This window comes from Callionymus lyra, chromosome 19, assembly GCF_982586985.1.
Source record: "Callionymus lyra chromosome 19, fCalLyr1.hap1.1, whole genome shotgun sequence".
NCBI classification, from domain to species: Eukaryota; Metazoa; Chordata; class Actinopteri; order Syngnathiformes; family Callionymidae; genus Callionymus; species Callionymus lyra.
In genome coordinates, this window is record NC_141836.1 from 2,179,850 (window position 1) to 2,204,729 (window position 24,880).

The 24,880-nt window shown below is 43.3% G+C and overlaps 1 protein-coding gene across 2 annotated transcripts in view; it reads left to right on the top strand.

Annotated features, from left to right (window-relative positions):
• The window catches only part of cntn3a.1 (contactin 3a, tandem duplicate 1), a 90,313-nt gene extending 67,053 nt beyond the window's left edge, over positions 1-23,260 (top strand). The window contains exons 10-23 of one of the 2 annotated variants that reach the window (XM_087781399.1): positions 3,993-4,125; positions 4,191-4,341; positions 11,101-11,228; positions 13,391-13,566; positions 13,811-13,928; positions 14,981-15,139; positions 15,197-15,346; positions 16,780-16,850; positions 17,775-18,009; positions 18,528-18,643; positions 19,737-19,923; positions 19,982-20,094; positions 20,342-20,510; positions 21,857-23,260. In XM_087781399.1, the coding sequence (XP_087637525.1) occupies positions 3,993-4,125; positions 4,191-4,341; positions 11,101-11,228; positions 13,391-13,566; positions 13,811-13,928; positions 14,981-15,139; positions 15,197-15,346; positions 16,780-16,850; positions 17,775-18,009; positions 18,528-18,643; positions 19,737-19,923; positions 19,982-20,094; positions 20,342-20,510; positions 21,857-21,942 (1,992 nt within the window). In that variant the 3' untranslated portion in view covers positions 21,943-23,260. The remainder of the gene's footprint in view (positions 1-3,992; positions 4,126-4,190; positions 4,342-11,100; positions 11,229-13,390; positions 13,567-13,810; positions 13,929-14,980; positions 15,140-15,196; positions 15,347-16,779; positions 16,851-17,774; positions 18,010-18,527; positions 18,644-19,736; positions 19,924-19,981; positions 20,095-20,341; positions 20,511-21,856) is intronic. The other variant, XM_087781400.1, reaches the window with a different exon arrangement.
• Positions 23,261-24,880: the final 1,620 nt, after the last annotated feature.

The following is a 24,880-nucleotide window of genomic DNA, read 5'->3' on the forward strand; positions in this document are numbered from 1 at the left end:
CTGCGGCGGTCGAGGAACATATTCACCGAACATGTGGCCAAATTAATGAGGAGGAGTTTCATCTGAAAATGCCAGCGTCAACAGCGGCAGCAGTAAATCAATTTCCAAACGGAAAGGTCATGGATGGAGAGAGGGAGGAGGAGAGCGAAGGCCATTTGTTATTCCTCATTAGAATGTTCTTCTCTTCCCTCTGATGTCACTTCTGTGTGGCCTCTTCTCCTCCATCCATCTGCACGTCGCACACGTCCTTTCCTTGGACGGGGATTAATTGGTGCAGAAGAACGAGTGTCGCGTTCAAATGTCTCCTCCTGGAGAACATCCTGCTGAACTTCTGCAGCGCCAGACGACAGTTGGTCTTCATGGAACCAAAGGTTTGACCCGAGAGCTGGACCTGTTGCAGCAACACTTTATGTGGACCTCCTGGAGACGGAAGAGTTGAAGAGTCACGTCCTCACTTTAACGGAGAGAAGTTACAACAAGTCCACGGTTGTTTCTAGAACTTCGTCTCAACAGTGTGACGCTGAGTTGACGCGTGTCAATCATCTTCCATCATCACAAAGATGGTCCAACTATATCAAGAACATGTGACATCAACATGTTGTGTATCTAAGTCATCAGTGTTTTTAATGATCGTTACAATCTTCTCATGGAACTCTGATCCACCTCTGAACCTGGAGCTTCATTGTTAGTAAACTTCCTTTTCCTATGTTGGCTTCAAAATAAAAGCTTGGTCAGTTCTCACTGCATTAAATCAACTTTGGTTCTTTATTTATTTAGTTTCAGTAAGTTAGTAAGTTAGTAAGTAGATCAATATTATTAGTAAAGATGTTTCTAAAACCAGGAACTGGCAGCCAGTGAAGAGTTTGAAGGAGAAATGTGAGTTCTTCTACTAGAGCAGCCAGTGAAGAGTTTGAAGGAGAAATGTGAGTTCTTCTACTAGAGCAGCCAGTGAAGAGTTTGAAGGAGAATGTGAGTTCTTCTACTAGAGCAGCCAGTGAAGAGTTTGAAGGAGAAATGTGAGTTCTTCTACTAGAGCAGCCAGTGAAGAGTTTGAAGGAGAAATGTGAGTTCTTCTACTAGAGCAGCCAGTGAAGAGTTTGAAGGTGAAATGTGAGTTCTTCTACTAGAGCGGCTCAGAGTTCAGAGTTCAGTATGAACTGCAGGAGAAACACATCCTTCTGCTTTAGACACAAACTAAACTGTTACAATAGTGTCAACGACACAAACACATATTAGATCCAGATTTATCTGGTCAGAGTTTTCTTGTGAGTTCATTCAAAAAGTATTTTCAGTGTCGTTACGTCAGCGCGACTCTGAGCGACTTTAGAGTTGAAACATCTCAAATCTGAATGAAGTGAGTCAAAGATGTTTTTTCTTTCTTTAGATTTCAGTGAAATGTGATCGTTGGTCTCCTTCCTCCCCTGCTTGTGCGGCTCTGCACTGAATTTATGAACGTTTTTGACCGAAATGGTAAAAAAAATGGATGATTCTTGAGGAAGTGCATTATATTCTATAGATTTGTGGTTGATTGTGAGTCACAGACGAGCGTTGAAGATACAAGTGACACTGAATCAGGATCTGGTTCAAAGACTCGAGGTAAACGTGGAACATAAACGTGTTTAAATTCAACTTTAATGCTACAAAAGTATGAGTGGTTGACACAGGACAACATGGAGCAGCTATGGTTTGAAAGACGCTGCGATCCCAGAATATTAATGACGGTCATGAAGCAGACGAACGCCGCCATTTATCTCCGGCGCTAAAGGGATGGCGATAAAGCCGCCGCGGAGTCTCTGTGGGCTTTTAATGGGTGTTGGGTACGAAGCGGTCCATTGTGGCAGCAGAGGTTCTTTCATGTGGCGTCAGCCTCGTCTATTCAGCGTCACTCAAGCCTCTTTATCTGGCGTCCTTCACGTGGACGACCTTGTGTTCCCGGTGGTTCCGGAGCTCTTCATCCTGGTGTCCGTTCACAGCCAGGGTCAGGCCGGTGTCGCCGTCACAGCTTGAAGCTTGTCGGCGGCGCTGACTGATTTTAAGAGACGCTTCCTGTCTTTTCAAGCGCGAGCGCCGGTTTGACTCCAGACGGCGGCGGCGGCTCCAGGACCCTCTGGACTACTTTGTCAGTGACATTAAAAGGTCTGAGCTGCACTCCATGGAAAGATCAAGGGCAAGAACAACGACTGCTGCCACACTCAAATTGACTCTTAGAAAAGCCGCGACCTACGAAAGGTCAAAGAGAAGGTTTGAGAGGAACTTGTTCAGGTTTGCTTTTGTCAGACTTTCTATTCATAAGAAATGGATTTAATTTCACGCTCTTCACGAACCTGTTCCTCCACAAGATCCGCTCAGAGCTGAACATTTCTGCTTCACTGTCTGACGCCGTCGAGAAATAAAAACATGCCGTTAAACTTGATGTGATTATATTGACCTGAGGTTGTGATGAATGCGACACGTTTGTTTATTTTCATGTATTTGAAGCATCAACATGTCGAGTCTTCATTCAGAAATAGAATGAATGGAAAGAACTAAAGGTGTCACAGGTGTGTCACGAGATCATGATGACTTTGAGCAGGAACGTTACAAATGTATATTATATGAGTTTCCTCTTCAGCAGTAGGAAGAATATGTATTTACTTGAATAACCTGAGCTACAGTCGGTTTTTCACACAACAGTTTCCTCTGGAGTCATTATTTATACACTATTTTATTTATTTAAACCAGCGTTTGATCAGGTCTCAGCGCTAAACTAATGGTGGTGGAGGAGGAGGAAGAGGAGGAAGATGAAGAGGTGGAGGAAGAGGAGGAGGAGAGGGAGAGAAGATGAAGAGGAGGCGGAGGTGGATGAGGAGGAAGAGGAAGAGGTGGAGGAGGAGGAAGAGGAGAAGGATGAAGAGGTGGGGGAAGAAGAGGTGGAGGGGGAAGAAGAGGAGGACGGGGAAGAAGGGGAGGAGGAGGTGGTGGAGGAGGAGGAGGAGGAGGAGGAGGAAGAAGAAGAAGAGAAGGAAGGGGAAGAAGAAGAGGAGGTGGAGGAGGAGGAGGAAGAACAGGAGGAAGGGGAGGTGGAGGTGGTGGAGGAGGAGGAGAAGGAGGAAGAAGAAGAGGAGATGGAGGAGGAGGAGGAAGAAGAGGAGGAGGGGGAAGAAGGGGTGGAGGAGGTGGTGGAGGAGGAGGAGGAGGAAGAAGAAGAGGAGATGGAGGAGGAGGAGGAGGAAGAAGAAGAGGAGATGGAGGAGGAGGAGGAAGAAGAAGAGGAGATGGAGGAGGAGGAGGAAGAAGAGGAGGAGGGGGAAGAAGGGGAGGAGGAGGTGGTGGAGGAGGAGCAGGAGGAAGAAGAGGAGGAATGGGAAGAAGAAGAGGAGGTGGAGGAGAAGGAGGAGGTTAAAGATCTTTTCTCCAGTTGTTTACTAAGGACACGATAACTCAGATAATCATGTTTCAAAGTCTCTCACAGCAGGAAATGTGTCTGAATGTGACTCCATTACAACAAACTGTTGCCATGGCAGCAGCTAATAATCCATCTTTTATAAGTTCCTCAGAGCCGCGGTCGATCTTCTATGTGAAGTGTTTTTCTATGGAGGTCATTGTTTATTGTAAATAAATAAAGTAAATACTTGGTTGAGTTACGAAGGATTATTTTGGTCTGACGTGGTTATTATGACCTTCTAGTGAATCATCCTTTACTTACCTTTGGATCCACATCCTCTGACTCAAGCCTGGGGTCAAAGTGGGTCAAAGTGGGTCAAAGTGGGTCAAACTGGGTCAAAGTGGGTCAAAGTGGGTCAAACTTAATAAACTAGTTTATTGAAGAGATTTAAACCATCGGGTGAAGAATTAAAGCTACAATACAAACGTGTCAGAACAGTGTTATTACAGTGTAAATGTTTTATACTTTGCCAGTTTCCTGCATATTTAACAAGATAAAAGATTGTTTTATCCGTCAGTCCCTCAGTATTCAAGGTCAGTCTGGTGATGGTGAGTCTTCTGCGTCTCAGCAGGACAGAGTCCAGATGAGTAACGGCGTGTTGACCATCAGCAGCCTCAACATGGCCGACATGGGCGTGTACCAGTGCGTGGCCGAGAACAAACACGGGCGCGTCTACACCAACGCCGAGCTGCGGGTCGTGGGTGAGTAAAGAGGCGCGACCTTGACCCCGTGACCCCAGGACTGACATGACCCGGGTCTCCTGCAGCCGTCGCCCCGGACTTCTCCCAGAACCTGCTGAAGCCGCAGACTCTGGCCCGACAGAGCGGAGACGTGTTGATCGAGTGCCGACCCAGGATGTCTCCGCGGGGGGTCGTCTCCTGGAGGAAGGGGAAGGAGGCGCTGAGAGAGAGCCACAGGTGAGTCACCTTGATGTTTGTGTATGACGTGGGGACCAGGAGGATGGAAGAGAGTTTTATTGAAGTGTGAGAGGATCGATCCTCGAGGGGTTCATGCGAGCAACAGATCACGTGACGAGGAGAGACTGATGGAAATGGAGGGAAAAGGAAAAGACGACGACGATGAATGGTTTTGATACAATGTCAACAAAGAAGGAACGACGAAAAAAGACTTTTCACCCCAAAAATATCCAAAAAAAAGCGTGTTCTAGTTTACACTTGGTGCTACCTGGTTGATCCTGCCAGTAGCATATGCTTGTCTCAAAGATTAAGCCATGCAAGTCTAACCTTCAGTTCCTATGTTCCTGTAGAAGGACTGAAGAGAGTTTACCTTCAGTTCATATGTTCCTGTAGAAGGACTGAAGAGAGTTTACCTTCAGTTCATATGTTCCTGTAGAAGGACTGAAGAGAGTTTACATTCAGTTCCTATGTTCCTGTAGAAGGACTGAAGAGAGTTTACCTTCAGTTCCTATGTTCCTGTAGAAGGACTGAAGAGAGTTTACCTTCAGTTCCTATGTTCCTGTAGAAGGACTGAAGAGAATTTACCTTCAGTTCCTATGTTCCTGTAGAAGGACTGAAGAGAGTTTACGTTCAGTTCCTATGTTCCTGTAGAAGGACTGAAGAGAGTTTACCTTCGGTTCCAATGTTCCTGTAGAAGGACTGAAGAGAGTTTACCTTCAGTTCATATGTTCCTGTAGAAGGACTGAAGAGAGTTTACCTTCAGTTCATATGTTCCTGTAGAAGGACAGAAGAGAGTTTACCTTCAGTTCATATGTTTAGAAGGACTGAAGAGAGTTTACCTTCGGTTCCTATGTTCCTGTAGAAGGACTGAAGAGAGTTTACCTTCGGTTCCTATGTTCCTGTAGAAGGACAGAAGAGAGTTTACCTTCAGTTCATATGTTTAGAAGGACTGAAGAGAGTTTACCTTCGGTTCATATGTTCCTGTAGAAGGACTGAAGAGAGTTTACCTTCGGTTCCTATGTTCCTGTAGAAGGACAGAAGAGAGTTTACCTTCAGTTCATATGTTTAGAAGGTCTGAAGAGAGTTTACCTTCAGTTCATATGTTTAGAAGGACTGAAGAGAGTTTACCTTCAGTTCATATGTTCCTGTAGAAGGACAGAAGAGAGTTTACCTTCAGTTCATATGTTTAGAAGGACTGAAGAGAGTTTACCTTCGGTTCCTATGTTCCTGTAGAAGGACTGAAGAGAGTTTACCTTCGGTTCCTATGTTCCTGTAGAAGGACTGAAGAGAGTTTACCTTCGGTTCCTATGTTCCTGTAGAAGGACAGAAGAGAGTTTACCTTCAGTTCATATGTTTAGAAGGACTGAAGAGAGTTTACCTTCGGTTCATATGTTCCTGTAGAAGGACTGAAGAGAGTTTACCTTCAGTTCAAATGTTTAGAAGGACTGAAGAGAGTTTACCTTCAGTTCTAGTGTTCTAGTCAGTGAAATCTTTCTATTTTCATCTCAATTCTTCAACTTAATAATCACGATAAGAAACTTCTTCAGTAAATGTTGCGACAGCAGTCGATGAGGAGCTCGTGCTGCATTTCCTCGCCGCACTCCACTGTGTACTTTAAGTAATTGCTGCTCCTGCGCGGATCCGTTTGCTGATCCATCAGCTCATTAGCTGCATCCACGGGCCTGGAGCGCCGACAACACCCGGCTGATCAAGACACGCAGCCAGACGTGAGAGGAACTGGCTGCATCCCCAGAAGAGGCGATCAATGGCGAGCTGCTGAACGACGCGCATTCTTCAGCGGCGGTTCGCCGTCGTCGAGGGGAACCAGCTCGACACCTTGTTTTATTAGCGCCAGGTTAAGTGCGGGTCGATGCGGTTGTGCAGGAAATAGAGAGGGAAGCAAATGCTAATAGGAAGGAAGAGCGAGGAGGACGATCGGGCTGATCAGGATTCGCCGGCGCTCGAGGAACAATCACGAAGACTTCCTGCTGAAAGGAAAAGATTGTGTTTAAACAAAAGAGCTTTTTTTTTTTCTTCACGAGTCACAACTTAATGTGTGTAAACAGCTGCAGGTCGTTCAGACGGATGAGCTTAATTCAGAAAACACTGGTTTTACGGTTGCCATGGCAACAATGACTATCCGTGGGATGTGTCGGGGAGAGGAACACGAAGCTGTCGTCATGTGAGGAGCGAAGAAGTGGAGGCTGATGAAAACACGTTGGTGGAAGATGATGTCCAGACTCGACGTCAGATGTAGGTGACGATCGCTGGCTTGGGTTCCGAGAATAGAGGTGATGCTGGAGGAGCACGAGGAGCACGAGGAGCACGAGGAGCGTGAACGTGTGACGGAGGTGTTTCATTAGTCGCCACTTCAATTGGTTGAAAAACTCTAAAGCTATTGTGTCTCTGGTTTCACGTCACCTTGACGACCGAGAGTCGAGATAGTTGTAGGTCCATTTGTTGCCGTTTTCTGAAGCTTCTTCCCAGTGTGTCTTAAGTACAAGGGACACCCTGGAAAGGATCAATGAAGAGAGACGAGTTCTTGTAGATACTTTCAAAGAACTTGTTTATAAGATAGAAAAACAAATCAAATATCGTCAGTGAAAAATGCAAAAGTTTTGTCATATAGTCTTAAATATTGTATCAGCACTTCATCTTCAGGGAGTAACAGAGTAAAGTTCTACCTTAGTTGACCTAATGGCTTCATTTGTTGGACCAAAAGTAAAACCATCTCAGATCAGTCGAGGTCAGTTGAGTCCAATAAGATCGAGAAGACCTCATTATGGATCTTCATGGATGTAGATAAAGATTCATACTAAGGTCGTGAATGAGGTGTTTGTTAATGCGTTTGTTTCTTCTCGTCTGGACTCTTGTAACAGTTTGTTTTCATGTCTAAACCAGAAGGATCGTCTCGCCTGCAGTTCATACAAAACTCTGCAGCCAGAATTCTGAGCCGCTCTAGTAGAAGAACTCACATTTCTCCTTCAAACTCTTCACTGGCTGCCAGTTTCTTTCAGGATCATTTTAAAATTCTGGTTCTTACTTTCAGATCTATTCATGGTCAGACCTTCGTGATCTGATCCAGCCTTACACCCCAGCTCGGGCTCTGAGGTCTGTGGATCAAAATCTACTTATGGTTCCTTGCACACGGTTCAGGACCAGAGGAGAGAAATCTTTTCAGGCTGTTGCTCCTAAGCTTTGGAACCATCTTTCTCTCTCTTTGCACTTGATGGATCTACTGACTCCTTTAAGAAACATCTGTGTTTGATGATCTACTGACTCCTTCAAGAAACATCTGTGTTTGATGATCTACTGACTCCTTCAAGAAACATCTGTGTTTGATGATCTACTGACTCCTTCAAGAAACATCTGTGTTTGATGATCTACTGACTCCTTCAAGAAACATCTGTGTTTGCTGATCTACTGACTCCTTTAAGAAACATCTGTGTTTGATGATCTACTGACTCCTTCAAGAAACATCTGTGTTTGATGATCTACTGACTCCTTCAAGAAACATCTGTGTTTGATGATCTACTGACTCCTTCAAGAAACATCTGTGTTTGATGATCTACTGACTCCTTTAAGAAACATCTGTGTTTGATGATCTACTGACTCCTTTAAGAAACATCTGTGTTTGATGATCTACTGACTCCTTCAAGAAACATCTGTGTTTGATGATCTACTGACTCCTTCAAGAAACATCTGTGTTTGATGATCTACTGACTCCTTCAAGAAACATCTGTGTTTGATGATCTACTGACTCCTTCAAGAAACATATGTGTTTGATGATCTACTGACTCCTTCAAGAAACATGTGTGTTTGATGATCTACTGACTCCTTTAAGAAACATCTGTGTTTGATGATCTACTGACTCCTTCAAGAAACATATGTGTTTGATGATCTACTGACTCCTTTAAGAAACATCTGTGTTTGATGATCTACTGACTCCTTCAAGAAACCTCTTAAGACGTTTCTATTTGTTCAGGCTTTTCCTTGATTTTCTGGAACTCCTGTTGTGTTATCAGTTTTATCTTGATCTTTAAAGTATATATTTTATTGAGTATTGTTTTGATTGTTTAAGCGCTTTGTGACCCTGGTCTCGAAAAGCGCTATATAAATAAATATTACTTACTTACTTACTTACTTTGTCCTTTTGAGAAATTGTAGTTTTTCGTCCTTTGATCTTTGCTCTTTATATTTGTGTATATTTTCTGGACCTTCTATCGTTGAGAGTTTACCTTCAGTTCCTATGTTCCTGTAGAAGGACTGAAGAGAGTTTACCTTCAGTTCATATGTTTAGAAGGACTGAAGAGAGTTTACCTTCAGTTCCTATGTTCCTGTAGAAGGACTGAAGAGAGTTTACCTTCAGTTCATATGTTTAGAAGGACTGAAGAGAGTTTACCTTCAGTTCATATGTTTAGAAGGACTGAAGAGAGTTTACCTTCAGTTCATATGTTTAGAAGGACTGAAGAGAGTTTACCTTTAGTTCTTATGTTCCTGTAGAAGGACTGAAGAGAGTTTACCTTCAGTTCATATGTTTAGAAGGACTGAAGAGAGTTTACCTTCAGTTCCTATGTTCCTGTAGAAGGACTGAAGAGAGTTTACCTTCAGTTCATATGTTCCTGTAGAAGGACTGAAGAGAGTTTACCTTCAGTTCCTATGTTCCTGTAGAAGGACTGAAGAGAGTTTACCTTCAGTTCATATGTTCCTGTAGAAGGACTGAAGAGAGTTTACCTTCAGTTCATATGTTCCTGTAGAAGGACTGAAGAGAGTTTACCTTCAGTTCCTATGTTCCTGTAGAAGGACTGAAGAGAGTTTACCTTCAGTTCATATGTTCCTGTAGAAGGACTGAAGAGAGTTTACCTTCAGTTCATATGTTTAGAAGGACTGAAGAGAGTTTACCTTCAGTTCATATGTTTAGAAGGACTGAAGAGAGTTTACCTTCAGTTCATATGTTTAGAAGGACTGAAGAGAGTTTACCTTCAGTTCATATGTTTAGAAGGACTGAAGAGAGTTTACCTTCAGTTCATATGTTTAGAAGGACTGAAGAGAGTTTACCTTCAGTTCATATGTTCCTGTAGAAGGACTGAAGAGAGTTTACCTTCAGTTCATATGTTCCTGTAGAAGGACTGAAGAGAGTTTACCTTCAGTTCATATGTTTAGAAGGACTGAAGAGAGTTTACCTTCAGTTCATATGTTCCTGTAGAAGGACTGAAGAGAGTTTACCTTCAGTTCCTATGTTCCTGTAGAAGGACTGAAGAGAGTTTACCTTCAGTTCCTATGTTCCTGTAGAAGGACTGAAGAGAGTTTACCTTCAGTTCATATGTTCCTGTAGAAGGACTGAAGAGAGTTTACCTTCAGTTCCTATGTTCCTGTAGAAGGACTGAAGAGAGTTTACCTTCAGTTCCTATGTTCCTGTAGAAGGACTGAAGAGAGTTTACCTTCAGTTCCTATGTTCCTGTAGAAGGACTGAAGAGAGTTTACCTTCAGTTCATATGTTCCTGTAGAAGGACTGAAGAGAGTTTACCTTCAGTTCATATGTTCCTGTAGAAGGACTGAAGAGAGTTTACCTTCAGTTCCTATGTTCCTGTAGAAGGACTGGGAGATGAAGTCACGTTCCAGCCTCGCTCTCGCAGCAGCAAGTTTGCGTCCCTCCCTCTTGAACAGTGTCTTTATTGCAGCATCTCTTCCTCGCTCGTTACTTCTTCCTCCGCTCGCTCCTCCAGCAACACTAATCCGTCCCACCGGCTCCACTCAAATACCCATAATTCCCTCTAATCTTGGAGGGTTTAATGTTTGCGAGGATGTGGGCCGGAGGAGAACAAATCATCTAAGAACATGTGATTAATTAATGAAATCACTTTTACATCAGGTTTTTTTCCTCTGAACGTGGAGGTCAACGATGAAGTGCTTCGGATGATTTCACTCCACAGCCGACCACTACCCATGAAGCACTGCAGGCGCCTCCTGAGGCTCTTATTACCTTCAGTCCTCAGAGGTTGTTGTGCAGGACGTTCATGAAACACTGTGGGAACAGGAGGCTCTGGTTGTACGACAAGTTAATTATCCGTCTTAAGTGTTTGAAAATAATGTTTTTCATTTACTTTTATGTTTCCAGGAGAGACTGAGCTGCTCGAGCACTCGCTCACTTTTACAGCCGCCGACAGGGTTCACGTAAAGTGCCTCTTTAGTATATCACGCTTTTATGTTCCCACAAATATCCTCAATACCTTAATTGCTGGAGGGCAGAACCTCCGAGAAGAAACGTGAAAGCTTTTCAGACGGATCGTTCTCGGCACCTTCATCTCGTCCCTTTGAAGACGAGCAGGAAGTGCGACTCGGGCGAACCTCTTAATGGCGAGTGTTATCCGGCGACATCTCATATCCATAACTCTTTGTTACGCTCACAGAGCAGCTCCGCGGGGAGCAGCCGTCCAGCTCGTGGATTTAATTCCTCCTCCTTCTGGTCATTTCTGATGCTTCTGGGATCCGACCTCAGGGAGTCTCTCTTTGTTGGAGACGCTCGCTGCAGATTGAATGGAAAAGTTTCATTAGTTTCTTTAAATGAATTCAATTGTGTCTTGAATCCACCGAAGGTTCTACGTTTACAGTGTTGATCTCAACACACGTTTACTTCCTGAGTCGAGAGGAACCGAACCAGACTTGATGTTTGGCAACCATCGTCACAGTGGTGCCGACAGGAAGTGATGTCACAAGTGTTGTCTCTGTGTCAACCTTCTGTCACTCTTTGCTCCTCAGAGTGACGGTTCTGGACAACGGCAGCTTGAGGATCTCCAACGTCACCAAAGTGGACGCCGGACTCTACACGTGTGTGGCCAGGAACCAGTTTGGTGTCGCGAGCAGCTCAGGAACGCTGCTGGTCAAAGGTCATTAAGTTTGATTGACATGTCAACGTCCAATGAACGAGACGCTTCGACTGATGAGAAATGTATCGAATAAATAAAGTTCATTTAGTAAATTCCTACGATGATAGAATAGTTCATGAAGAATCCTCGGTTTAGATCATGTTTTAAAGTCTTCGTCGTCTCTGCTGTTTGATTGACGTGAAGGTAGATAATTACAGATCAGTTTTACTGACTATAAAATAATCTGACTTTTCTGATCCAACCTGTGTTTGCTCTCGAACACGTCGACTCGACTGATGCAGTAAATATTGCTGCAGATTCAAAAACTTCATAAAACCTCGAACGGAATTAAAGTCCACGACTCGACAGCATTAAACTCATTTGGTTGCTTCTTTAGTGAGTCGCAAATGAGTTAATGGAACCTTTTCACTGTCTCACCCCAGCTCACTCTGTCTCACCCCGTCTCACCCGGTCTCACTCTGTCTCACTCTGTCTCAGCCCGTCTCACTCTGTCTCACCCCGTCTCACCCTGTCTCACCCCATCTCACTCTGTCTCAGCCCGTCTCACTCTGTCTCAGCCCGTCTCACTCTGTCTCAGCCCGTCTCACCCCGTCTCACCCCGGCTCACCCTGTCTCACCCCGTCTCACCCCGTCTCACTCTGTCTCACCCCGTCTCACCCTGTCTCACCCCGTCTCACCCCTTCTCACCCTGTCTCACCCCATCTCACCCTGTCTCACCCCGTCTCACCCCGTCTCACCCTGTCTCACCCCGTCTCACCCCATCTCACCCCGTCTCACCCCGTCTCACCCCATCTCAACCCGTCTCACCCCGTCTCACCACATCTCACCCCGTCTCACCCTGTCTCACCCCGTCTCACCCCGTCTCACCCCGTCTCACCACATCTCACCCCGTCTCACCCCATCTCACCCTGTCTCACCCCGTCTCACCACATCTCACCCCGTCTCACCCCATCTCACCCTGTCTCACCCCATCTCACCCCGTCTCACCACATCTCACCCCGTCTCACCACATCTCACCCCGTCTCACCCCATCTCACCCTGTCTCACCTCGTCTCACCCCATCTCACCCTGTCTCACCCCATCTCACCCTGTCTCACCCCGTCTCACCCTGTCTCACCCCATCTCACCCCAGCTCACTCTTATCCTATAAATACGTTGATCCATCATTTATTCTTCAGGTTCAGTGAATTTTAATTTATAATTTAATAATATATATAATTTAATTCAAGCTGCAGAATCTAATCCGATGAACATTCATGACTTAAACGTTATATTTACTCACTTTTAAATTCATCATAATCGGACATATTTTCTTTTCTTTAAATCATTTTCTATTCGTGTAAATGAGTGATTTGTAGAAACACAAACGACACACGTGTTGTTGACACTGAGACGCTACAGTGTCAACATATACGTTCAACCCACGGGTTCATTTGAAAAACATACTTTAAGAAATGTTTAATTGTTTCTAAATCATCGTGTTTTTATCATCGTTGTTCTTCAGTGTTGTTTATGTTTACGTTTGTGTTTCCATCTCATCGTGGCTCGAACACGACGACCCTGAACGTTGATCGTGAACAAAGATGTTTATCGTCACGACGCCTGAACTAAGAGCTGGTCAGGGAAGTGACTTCCTGTCACGTGACATTATTCCTGAGCAGCTGAGAACCAGAACGAGCTGGTTCTGACACAACGAGACCTTCTTCGCTCCTGGACGTGCCGGCGCCGCTCGTCCGTCCATTAGATGTTCATGACACGCCTGCATTATTCACAGCGGGGCCGCCGCCCCTCGCCGCCTGCAATCGTCTGCGCCGCACGACTGTTGAGCAAGACGCCGCGGCGAGACGGGCCCAAGATTATGTTGATGTGGTGCATGCTGGGAGATGGGACGCCGCCTCGTGTCACACAAACAGCCTCAATTATAGAAATGGCCGCCGGTGATGGTTGCTTTTTCCCTTGTTTAACTTGTTGTTGTTGTTGTGTTTGTTGAGAGAGGGAGGGGGGGAGGGAGGGAGGGAGAGAGAGAGAGAGAGAGAGAGAGAGAGGGAGAGGGAGAGAGAGAGAGAGAAGGAGAGAGAGAGAGAGAGAGAAGGAGAGAGAGAGAGAGAGGAAGAAAAAAAGAGAGAGAGAGAGACCATCACGTTTGTTTGTGACGTCCACAGAGCCCACGGCCATCAGCAGTCCGGCGGGTCATCTGGACGTGACGGTGGGCGAGAGCATCGTTCTCCCCTGTCAGGTGTCTCACGACCCCACCCTGGAGCTCAAGTTCACCTGGTTCTTCAACGAGCAGGTCATCCAGTTCGGGAGCATCGGGGCCTACTTTGAGAAGGTGGGAGGGGTGAGTGACAGCTGTCAACGCTGGTGAGGAGTCTTCACGACATGCTCCAGTAGCTCTGCTACATTTGAAATATTCGATCCAAACATTCATAAAAAAGCTTCTTTTAGTTTGATTCACTTCCTAAGATGATACTAGATGATCCATCAAGTCCATGGTTTTCAGGATCAGACAGTATTGATCCAGTCAATGAAGTCCATCTCAGATCCTGCTGGACCAGACGAGTCTGGACTCTTTGTTTCCACAGCGTTCTGCAGGCGACATCATGATCCGGAACATCCAGCTGAGGCATGCTGGGAAATACACCTGTGCGGTTCAGACCAAAGTGGACAGTGTGTCCATCGCCACCGACGTGGTGGTCCGAGGTGAGGAGCAAACATGTCGTCATGGCGACAGTCATTAAACAGAGATGAGGCGGGCGAAGAAGAGAGTGAAGGCGTGACGGAAGAGAGTTTTAACGTGACCGTCGTGTAGAAAAGTTGTTTTCTTCGTGAAAATATTCTTTTAATTGTGTTAGTTTTTCTTTTCCCTCAATGAACGAATCAATAAATCAATCAATAACTCATTTAATAGATCATTTAATAAATCATTTAATAAATCATTTAATAAATCATTTAATAAATCATTTAATAACTCATTTAATAACTCATTTAATAAATCATTTAATAAATCATTTAATAACTCATTTAATAACTCATTTAATAAATCAATTAATTAATCAATTAATTAATCAATTAATTAATCAATTAAGTAATCAATTAATCAATTCATTAATCAATTCATTAATCAATCAATTAAACATAATTTGAAAAACGATTCAAAGAAACATTTGTTTTAAAGTAAATGTGAAGATAAAATACTTAACAATTAATCTGCTTTATTTGATAATGTCATCATCGCACACTCGTCACACACTCGTCACACACTGGTCACACACTGGTCACACACTCTTCGCACACTCGTCGCACACTCGTCACACACTGGTCGCACACTCTTCGCACACACTGGTCGCACACTGGTCGCACACTCGTCGCACACTGGTCGCACACTCGTCACACACTCGTCACACACTGGTCACACACTCGTCGCACACTGGTCACACACTGGTCACACACTCTTCGCACACTCGTCACACACTCGTCACACACTGGTCACACACTCGTCGCACACTCGTCGCACACTCGTCACACACTGGTCACACACTGGTCACACACTCGTCGCACACTCGTCACACACTCGTCACACACTCGTCACACACGGAAATATAAACATAATAATCGTTAGATGTTAAAAACTGAACTAACAAATCATTGATTCTGAGCTCGTGAACGAACAATAATATAACAGATGTTTGAATTAAAACATGTTTGTCATGAAGTGGCTCTGACCTCTGACCTCTGACCCCTCAATGGCCCAGGTCCTCCGGATCCTCCCGTGGACTGCCGAGTGACCGACATGACCCAGACCAGCGCCTCCGTGTCCTGGGCCCCCGGCTCCGACAACCACAGCCCCGTCCTGGGCTTCACGGTCCAGGCCCGGACCTCCTTCTCTCTGGGCTGGCAGGCCATCACCACGGGTGGGTCGGACCGGGCCTGAGCAGGTTCTGATGATGAAACGTGTTCTTGTGCTTCAGTCCCAGAGCTGCTGGAGGGGAAGCAGCTGTCGGCCGACGTCATCGGCTTGAGTCCGTGGGTGGAGTACGAGTTCAGGGTTCTGGCCACGAACGCCGTCGGCACCGGCGAGCCCAGCAAGGCGTCCAAGAAGGCCCGGACCAGAGAGAGACGTAAGTACCACGAGTGGATCCTCTGAGCTCACGACTCATGACATGAAACCTGTCTTTGTCTCGTCCAACGAGTCACTGTTGGATTATGAAGGATTTAGAATCTTAAGCGTGAAATAAGAAGAAGCTTTAATCTCTTCAGATCCAACTCGTCCGGACCATCATTCAAATGTGTCTCATGACTCATGATCCTTGTCAGTGTTGACAGAACCAATGATCTACTCACCAGTCCTTTTAGGACTTTATTATTATTATTATTATTATTATTGCTCTTGCTATTGTTATTGTTATAATTGATATTATAATTATAATTGATATTATTATTATTATTATTATTGCTCTTGCTATTGTTATTGTTATAATTGTAATTGATATTATTATTATTATTTTTGTTTTAGTTATTATTATTGTATTATTATTAGTGTAATTATTACTATTATTAACTATTGTTATTGTTATTTTATTATTGTTATTATTATTATTATTATAAGTGTTATTATTGTTATTATTGTTATTATTGTTATTGTTATCATTGTTATTATCATTGTTATTATTGTTGTTGTTATTATTATTATTGTTATTATTATTGTTGTTATTATTGTTATTATTATTATTATTAAAGTTATTATTGTTATTATTATTATTGTTATCATTATTATTATAGTTATTATTGTTATTATTATAGTTATTATTGTTATTGTTGTTATTATTGTTATTATTGTTATTATTGTTATTATTATTATTATTGTTATTATTGTTATTATTGTTATTATTATTATTATTATTATTATTGTTATCATTATTATTATAGTTATTATTGTTATTATTTTTGTTATTATAGTTATTATTGTTATTATTGTTATCATTATTATTGTTATGATTATTGTTGCGATTATTATTATTATTATAATGTTGTAGATGGATGGATAAGATAAGATTCATAGATAAGATCCACATAAGTTCTTTAAAAACTGATCTGATAACAGCATCTGTTGAGTTAAAGTTTGAAATATGTTGAAAGTGAAGAATCTTCTCTGTTCATGGGGTCGAGATCAAATCTTCAGGTATTAACATCGAGGTCAAGAGTTCAATCAGTAGATTTCCTTCGTCTGTTCCACACAAAGTGTCTGAGATGGATTCAGACGAAGATCTTTTGTTCTTCGTTCTCCTGAAGCTCTGGTTCCAGGATGAGTGTCTGTGAATAAGATTCTTTGTACCACGAGATGAGATTCTGACTCTCGGTCGTCAGGATTGTCTCGTCTGCACCTCATTAGTCTGGTGGTGTTCAGAACCAACGTCTGAGATCGTGTTGAACATGTTGGACTCAGAGCTGCTTTTATGTATATATATGTATTGCTATATATACTGTATGTATTGATATATTTATATATTGATATATATATATATATATATATATTGATATGGTGAAATGTCAGTTCCCAGGGTCACGACCTCCAGGGTCAACGGTGGTGAAGGAGGACGGTCGGAGCTCGTCATCACTTGGGAGGTAAAAGACTTCATTAGCTTCAGTAGCTTCAGTAGCTTCAGTAGCATTAGTAGCTTCAGTAACATCAGTAGCATCAGTAGCTTCAGTAGCATTAGTAGCTTCAGTAACATCAGTAGCTTCATTAGCATCAGTAGCTTCAGTAGCATCATTAGCATGAGTAGCTTCAGTAGCTTCAGTAGCATTAGTAGCTTCAGTAGCATGAGTAGCTTCAGTAGTTTCAGTAGCATCATAAGCATCAGTAGCTTCAGTAGCTTCAGTAGCATTAGTAGCATCAGTAGCATGAGTAGCTTCAGTAGCTTCAGTAGCATCATAAGCATCAGTAGCTTCAGTAGCTTCAGTAGCTTCAGTAGCATCAGTAGCATCAGTAGCTTCAGTAGCATCATTAGCATCAGTAGCTTCAGTAGCATGAGTAGCGTCATTAGCTTCAGTAGCTTCAGTAGCTTCAGCAGCATCAGTAGCATCAGTAGCTTCAGTAGCATCAGTAGCATCAGTAGCTTCAGTAGCATCAGTAGCATCAGTAGCATCAGTAGCTTCAGTAGCTTCAGTAGCTTCAGTAGCATCAGTAGCTTCAGTAGCATCAGTAGCTTCAGTAGCTTCAGTAGCTTCAGTAGCTTCAGTAGCATCAGTAGCTTCAGTAGCATCAGTAGCATCAGTAGCTTCAGTAGCATCAGTAGCATCAGTAGCATCAGTAGCTTCAGTAGCATCAGTAGCATCAGTAGCATCAGTAGCATCAGTAGCTTCAGTAGCTTCAGTAGCATCAGTAGCTTCAGTAGCATCAGTAGCATCAGTAGCTTCAGTAGCTTCAGTAGCTTCAGTAGCATCAGTAGCTTCAGTAGCATCAGTTGCAGTAGCATCAGTAGCATCAGTAGCTTCAGTAGCATCACTAGCTTCATGTTCAAGTGTTAACAGAACATTGTTCTTCAGCCGGTGCCAGAGGAGCTCCAGAGCGGTCCAGGGTTCGGGTACGTGGTGGCGTTCCGGCCTCTGGGCGCTCAGGGCTGGATGCAGGCTGCAGTCACATCTCCGGAGGCCTCGAGATACGTGTTCAAGAACGAGAGCATCCCTCCCTACACCCCGTACCAGGTGAAGGTGGGCGTCTACAACAACCAGGGAGAAGGTCCGTTCAGCCCCGTCAGCACCATCTTCTCTGCAGAGGAAGGTTCGTCCAGAATGATGACACTTATGAAACCTATGATGTTCTGGATGATGTTTCTTCTACGAACCTGTGACCTTCAACAGATGGTTTGAAGGTCGCTTCAGAATCGATTTGATCGTTTTTTATTAACCAATCACAGTTGATCTACGGTCACCAGTCTTTCTATCGCAGTTACGCTGCACAACCACTAGAGGGTTCTGTCTTTAAAGACCTTCCGTCCAATCCTATCACAGCAAAACCTTTCCAGTAGCTTCACTTGAAAAGCTAGAACCAACCCTTATGTATGGATTACTTTCACTGAGCAGGACCAGAGTACGTGTCATGTTTTGAGACTAAAACTTTATTGACAGCATCGTCTGAGTCACATGACCAAAACACACACGTCTTACTGGTCAACAGCAGCTCCATGTGTATCTACATATAGACGAGGAGGTCGTTAGTTTGAGTTCATTCTCAAGTCCATGAGAAGATACTGGTCTCACAGCATCATGAAGGACCTGAAGATCTTCTGCTCCTCTCAGAGCCCAGCAGAGCTCCAGGGAGGCTGAAGGCCTGGAGTGTGTCTGCGTCTGAGGTGGAGGTGACCTGGAAGCCTCTGGTCTGGAGCAACAACCGGAGACGCATCCTGGGATACGAGGTCAACACGCTACACACTCACACTACACACTCTAGTTACACACTCACGCTACACACTCATGCTACACACTCTAGTTACACACTCACGCTACACACTCACGCTACATATTCACGCTACACACTCTAGTTACACACTCATGCTACACACTCACGCTACACACTCACGCTACACACTCACGCTACACATTCACACTACACACTCACGCTACACACTCACACTACACATTCACACTACACACTATAGTTACACACTCACGCTACACACTCATGCTACACACTCACGCTACACACTCACGCTACACACTACACACTCATGCTACACACTCATGCTACACAATCAAGTTACACACTCAAGTTACACACTCAACCTGTTACACACTCAAGTTACACACTCTAGTTACACACTCAAGTTACACACTCAACCTGTTACACACTCAAGTTACACACTCAAGTTACACACTCAACCTGTTACAGACTCAAGTTACACACTCTAGTTACACACTCAACCTGTTACACACTCAAGTTACACACACAAGTAACACACTCAAGTTACACACTCTAGCTGTTACACACTCAACCTGTTACACACTCAACCTGTTACACACTCAAGTTACACACTCTAGCTGTTACACACTCAAGTTACACACTCAAGCGTCTACACACTGAAGCATCTACACACTAAAGCGTCTACACACTGAAGCATCTACACACTAAAGCGTCTACACACTGAAGCGTCTACACACTGAGGCGTCTACACACTGAAGCATCTACACACTGAGACGTCTACACACTGAAGCATCTACACACTGAGACGTCTACACACTGAAGCATCTACACACTGAGACGTCTACACGCTGAAGCATCTACACACTGAGACGTCTACACACTGAAGTATCTACACACTAAAGCGTCTACACACTGAAGCATCTACACACTGAGACGTCTACACACTGAAGCGTCTACACACTAAAGCGTCTACACACTAAAGCGTCTACACACTAAAGCATCTACACACTGAGATGTCTACACACTAAAGCGTCTACACACTAAAGCGTCTACACACTAAAGCGTCACTGATGGTTGTGCGTCTGCAGCTGCTGTACTGGGCCGTGCACCAGGACCAGGACTCGTCCAGGCTGGAGAGGACGTCTGGCAACAGGACGTCTCTGCTGCTCAGAGACCTGGACGGCAGCAGCACCTACAGCCTGAGCCTGAGAGCCTACAACAGCGCCGGCGTCGGTCCTCAGAGCAACACGGTCAACGTCACCACCAAGAAGCCACGTGAGAACATGTTTGAAGGTCAAGAAGGTCAAGGTCATTGTTCATGCTCCTCCCTCAGCTCCCAGCCAGGCTCCCCTGAAGATCATGTGGAACACCAGCAACTCCAAAGTCCTCCTGCGCTGGGACCAAGTCCACGCTCTGGAGAACGAGTCGGAGGTCACGGGATACAAGGTAAGAAACGCCTGGAAATGACCTTGACCTTGATGAGGTGAGGTTGTCTGTGTGTTAAATTTGTCCGTGTGTTGGATTTGTTGGTGAGTTGGATTCTTTGTGTTGGATTTGTCCATCAATCGAATCATCTGAATTGCTGGTCAGCTCGGGTTTCCACGGTGATCTTTGACACACTCTGGCTGGAGAACATCACGTCTCCTACATGTGTGAAGGAGGAACCGTGACTGAGGTGGACGTGTCTCCACAGGTGACGTACAGCCAGGACAAGCATGGTCGACCCAGCGTGGTGGAGACCAACACCACGTCTCTGGAGCTGAGTCTGCCCGTCAACCAGGACTACGTGATCCAGATCAAACCCTTCAGTGAGGGCGGCGAAGGAATGAGCAGCCGCCAGATCACCATCCCCAGAGTAGCAGGTGAGTTTGAGATGTTGTCCAGCTCAGAGGAAGAGTTTGAGATGTTCAGAAGAAGAGTTTGAGATGTTGACCAGCTCAAAAGAAGAGTTTGAGATGTTCAGAAGAAGAGTTTGAGATGTTGTCCAGCTCAAAAGAAGAGTTTGAGATGTTGTCCAGCTCAAAAGAAGAGTTTGAGATGTTCAGAAGAAGAGTTTGAGATGTTCAGAAGAAGATTTTGAGGTGTTGTACAGCTCAGAAGAAGAGTGTGAGATGTTGTACAGCTCAGAAGAAGAGTTTGAGATGTTGTCCAGCTCAGAAGAAGAGTTTGAGATGTTGTCCAGCTCAGAAGAAGAGCTTGAGATGTTGTCCAGCTCAGAAGAAGAGTTTGAGATGTTGTCCAGCTCAGAGGAAGAGTTAGAGATGTTGTCCAGCTCAGAAGAAAAGTTTGAGATGTTGTCCAGCTTAGAAGAAGAGTTTGAGATGTTGACCAGCTTAGAAGAAGAGTTTGAGATGTTGTCCAGCTCAGAAGAAGAGCTTGAGATGTTGTCCAGCTCAGAAGAAGAGTTTGAGATGTTGTCCAGCTCAGGAGAAGAGTTTGAGATGTTGTCCGGCTCAGGAGAAGAGTTTGAGATGTTGTCCAGCTCAGAAGAAGAGCTTGAGATGTTGTCCAGCTCAGAAGAAGAGTTTGAGATGTTGTCCAGCTCAGAAGAAGAGCTTGAGATGTTTTCCAGCTCAGAAAAATAGTTTGAGGTGTTGTCCAGCTCAGAAGAAGAGTTTGAGATGTTGTCCAGCTCAGAAGAAGAGTTTGAGATGTTGTCCAGCTCAGAGGAAGAGTTAGAGATGTTGTCCAGCTCAGAAGAAGAGTTTGAGATGTTGTCCAGCTTAGAAGAAGAGTTTGAGATGTTGTCCAGCTTAGAAGAAGAGTTTGAGATGTTGTCCAGCTTAGAAGAAGAGTTTGAGATGTTTTCGCAGCTCAGAAGAAGTGTTTGAGATGTTCAGGAGAAGAGTTTGAGATGTTGTCCAGCTCAGAAGAAGAGTTAGAGATGTTGTCCAGCTCAGAAGAAGAATTTGAGATGTTGTCCAGCTCAGAAGAAGAGTTAGAGATGTTGTCAAACTCAGAAGAAGAGTTTGAGATGTTGTCCAGCTCAGAAGAAGAGTTTGAGATGTTCAGAAGAAGAGTTTGAGATGTTTTCGCAGCTCAGAAGAAGAGTTAGAGATGTTGTCCAGCTCAGGAGAAGAGTTTGAGATGTTGTCCAGCTCAGAAGAAGAACTTGAGATGTTGTCCAGCTCAGAAGAAGAACTTGAGATGTTGTCCAGCTCACCACTGCCCTCTGCTGGCGTCACGGCCTCTGGTTGCTGTGTTCCAGGCTCCATGGCGATGGGTTCCAGCCCGGCCTTGACCTCGTCCTCGCTGCTCGCCGCCGCCGTCCTCGCCGCCCGGAGCGTGCTATGACCAGCGTGATCTGCAGCAGCAGGTGAAGACTCACTGACGGAGCTTCTCTCTTCCTTCTGTCGCTCCTTCTCCTCCACAAACTTCTTCTCCGCCTCACGAGCGCGTCACGGGCGTCACGGGTGGGATGGACGCACCGGTCTGCGGAGGACGCTCGTCTTTTCAGTACATTTTCTTCAGCCGTCGTATGTTTGATCGGGGGGTTTCCGATCGGTCCCTCAACCTCTGGAGGATTTGACCTTTGAACTCTGAACCAGAGCAGCCGACTAGCTTTACAAGAACCAGACGCTCTTTGAACTTTTGTGCTACTGAGTAGAATGTTGTGTCATGTGATGCTTTTTCTCCGAGTCATGATCGATGAGCTCTGTTTCTCAACGTCATCAACATCCACACTCGCATGTCCAGACCTGCCTTTGATGACCTTCTGACCTTCTTTTGATGACCTCAAGACCTGCACTAGATGACCTCCTGGCCTGCCTCTGATGACCTCCTGACCTGCCTTTGATGACCTTCTGACCTTCTTTTTATGACCTCAAGACCTGCACTAGATGACCTCCTGGCCTGCCTCTGATGACCTCCTGACCTGCCTTTGATGACCTTCTGACCTTCTTTTTATGACCTCAAGACCTTCCTTTGATGACCTCCTGACCTGCCTTTGATGAACTCCTGGCCTGCCTTTAATGACCTCCTGACCTCCTGACCTGCCTCTGATGAAATCCTGACCTGCCTTTGATGACCTGCCTTTAATGACCTTCTGACCTTCTTTTGATGACCTCAATACCTGCCTTTAATGACCTTCTGACCTTCTTTTGATGACCTCTTGACCTGCCTTTAATGACCTCCTGACCTACCTTTGATGACCTCCTCACCTGCCTCTGATGAACTCCTGACCTGCCTTTGATGAACTACTGACCTGCCTTTAATGACCTCCTGACTTTCCTTTGATGACCTCCTGACCTTCCTTTGATGACCTCCTGACCTTTGATGACCTCCTGACCTGCCTTCGATCAGGATGTACGGTCATAAAAGATCCAAAACAAACGTGAGAAGATCCTAAAATGTGTAGCAGCATCTGTACCGTGATCATATATTTCTAACTTGATTTATAAAGGTTTTATTTCAAATAATGTCCAGATGATGAAACACTGAACATCTCAAACAAAACTGGAAAACCTGGAAATCTAATATTTGTTGTGATGACGCAGTTCCTCCAGCAGGTGGCAGCACCGGTTGAGCTCGTCCAGGGATCACAGCAAAGACTGAAGCAAACGCAGAAAAGAAAAATAAAGTTAAAAAATAAATGGAATTAATTCATTGACAATCATTTTGTATTTAAAGTAACATCAGTGAAAGAATTAAATCATGATGTCGTTCTTTCGTGCGTAACACTCATTATGGTACTTGTCCGCCGCCTACTGGCAGAACTGCGTCATCACAACAAATATACACCAATGACTGTTGAAGAACAATTCAATCATTTATCTGAAGACACGTTTGTGAATCTAGTTACACGTTTGTAAATGTAGTTACACATTTATAAATGTAGTTACACATTTGTGAATCTAGTTACACATTTATAAATGTAGTTACACATGTATAAATGTAGTTACACATTTATTAATGTAGTTACACATTTATAAACGTAGTTACACATTTATAAATGTAGTTACACGTTTATAAATGTAGTTACACATTTGTAAATGTAGTTGCACATTTATTAATATAGTTACACATTTGTTGATCTAGTTACACATTTATAAATGTAGTTACACATTTATTAATATAGTTACACATTTATTAATATAGTTACACATTTGTTGATCTAGTTACACATTTATAAATGTAGTTACACATTTATAAATGTAGTTACACATTTATAAACGTAATTACACATTTAAAAAAGGTAGTTACACATTTATAAACGTAGTTACACATTTGTTGATCTAGTTACACATTTATAAATGTAGTTACACATTTATTAATGTAGTTACACATTTATAAATGCAGTTACAAATTTGTAAATGAAGTTACACATTTATAAATGTAGTTGCACATTTATAAACGTAATTACACATTTATAAATGTAGTTACACATTTATTAATCTAGTTACACATTTATAAACGTAGTTACACATTTGTTGATCTAGTTACACATTTATAAATGTAGTTACACATTTATTAATGTAGTTACACATTTATAAATGCAGTTACAAATTTGTAAATGAAGTTACACATTTATAAATGTAGTTACACATTTTTTTGATCTAGTTACACATTTATAAATGTAGTTACACATTGGTTGATCTAGTTACACATTTATAAATGCAGTTACACATTTGTAATGAAGTTACACATTTGTAAATGTAGTTACACATTGGTTGATCTAGTTACACATTTATAAATGTAGTTACACATTCTTTTGGATCTAGTTACACATTTATAAATGCAGTTATACATTTGTAATGAAGTTACACATTTGTAAATGTAGTTACACATTTGTAATGAAGTTACACATTTGTAAATGTAGTTACACATTTATAAATGTAGTTACACATTTATAAATGCAGTTACACATTTATAAACGTAGTTACACATTTTTTTTGATCTAGTTACACATTTATTAATGTAGTTACACATTTATAAACGTAGTTACACGTTTTTTTTTTATCTAGTTACACATTTATAAATGTAGTTACACATTGGTTGATCTAGTTACACATTTATAAATGCAGTTACACATTTGTAATGAAGTTACACATTTGTAAATGTAGTTACACATTTGTAATGAAGTTACACATTTGTAAATGTAGTTACACATTTATAAATGTAGTTACACATTTATAAATGCAGTTACACATTTGTAAATGTAGTTACACATTTATAAATGCAGTTACACATTTGTAAATGTAGTTACACATTTATAAATGTAATTACACATTTA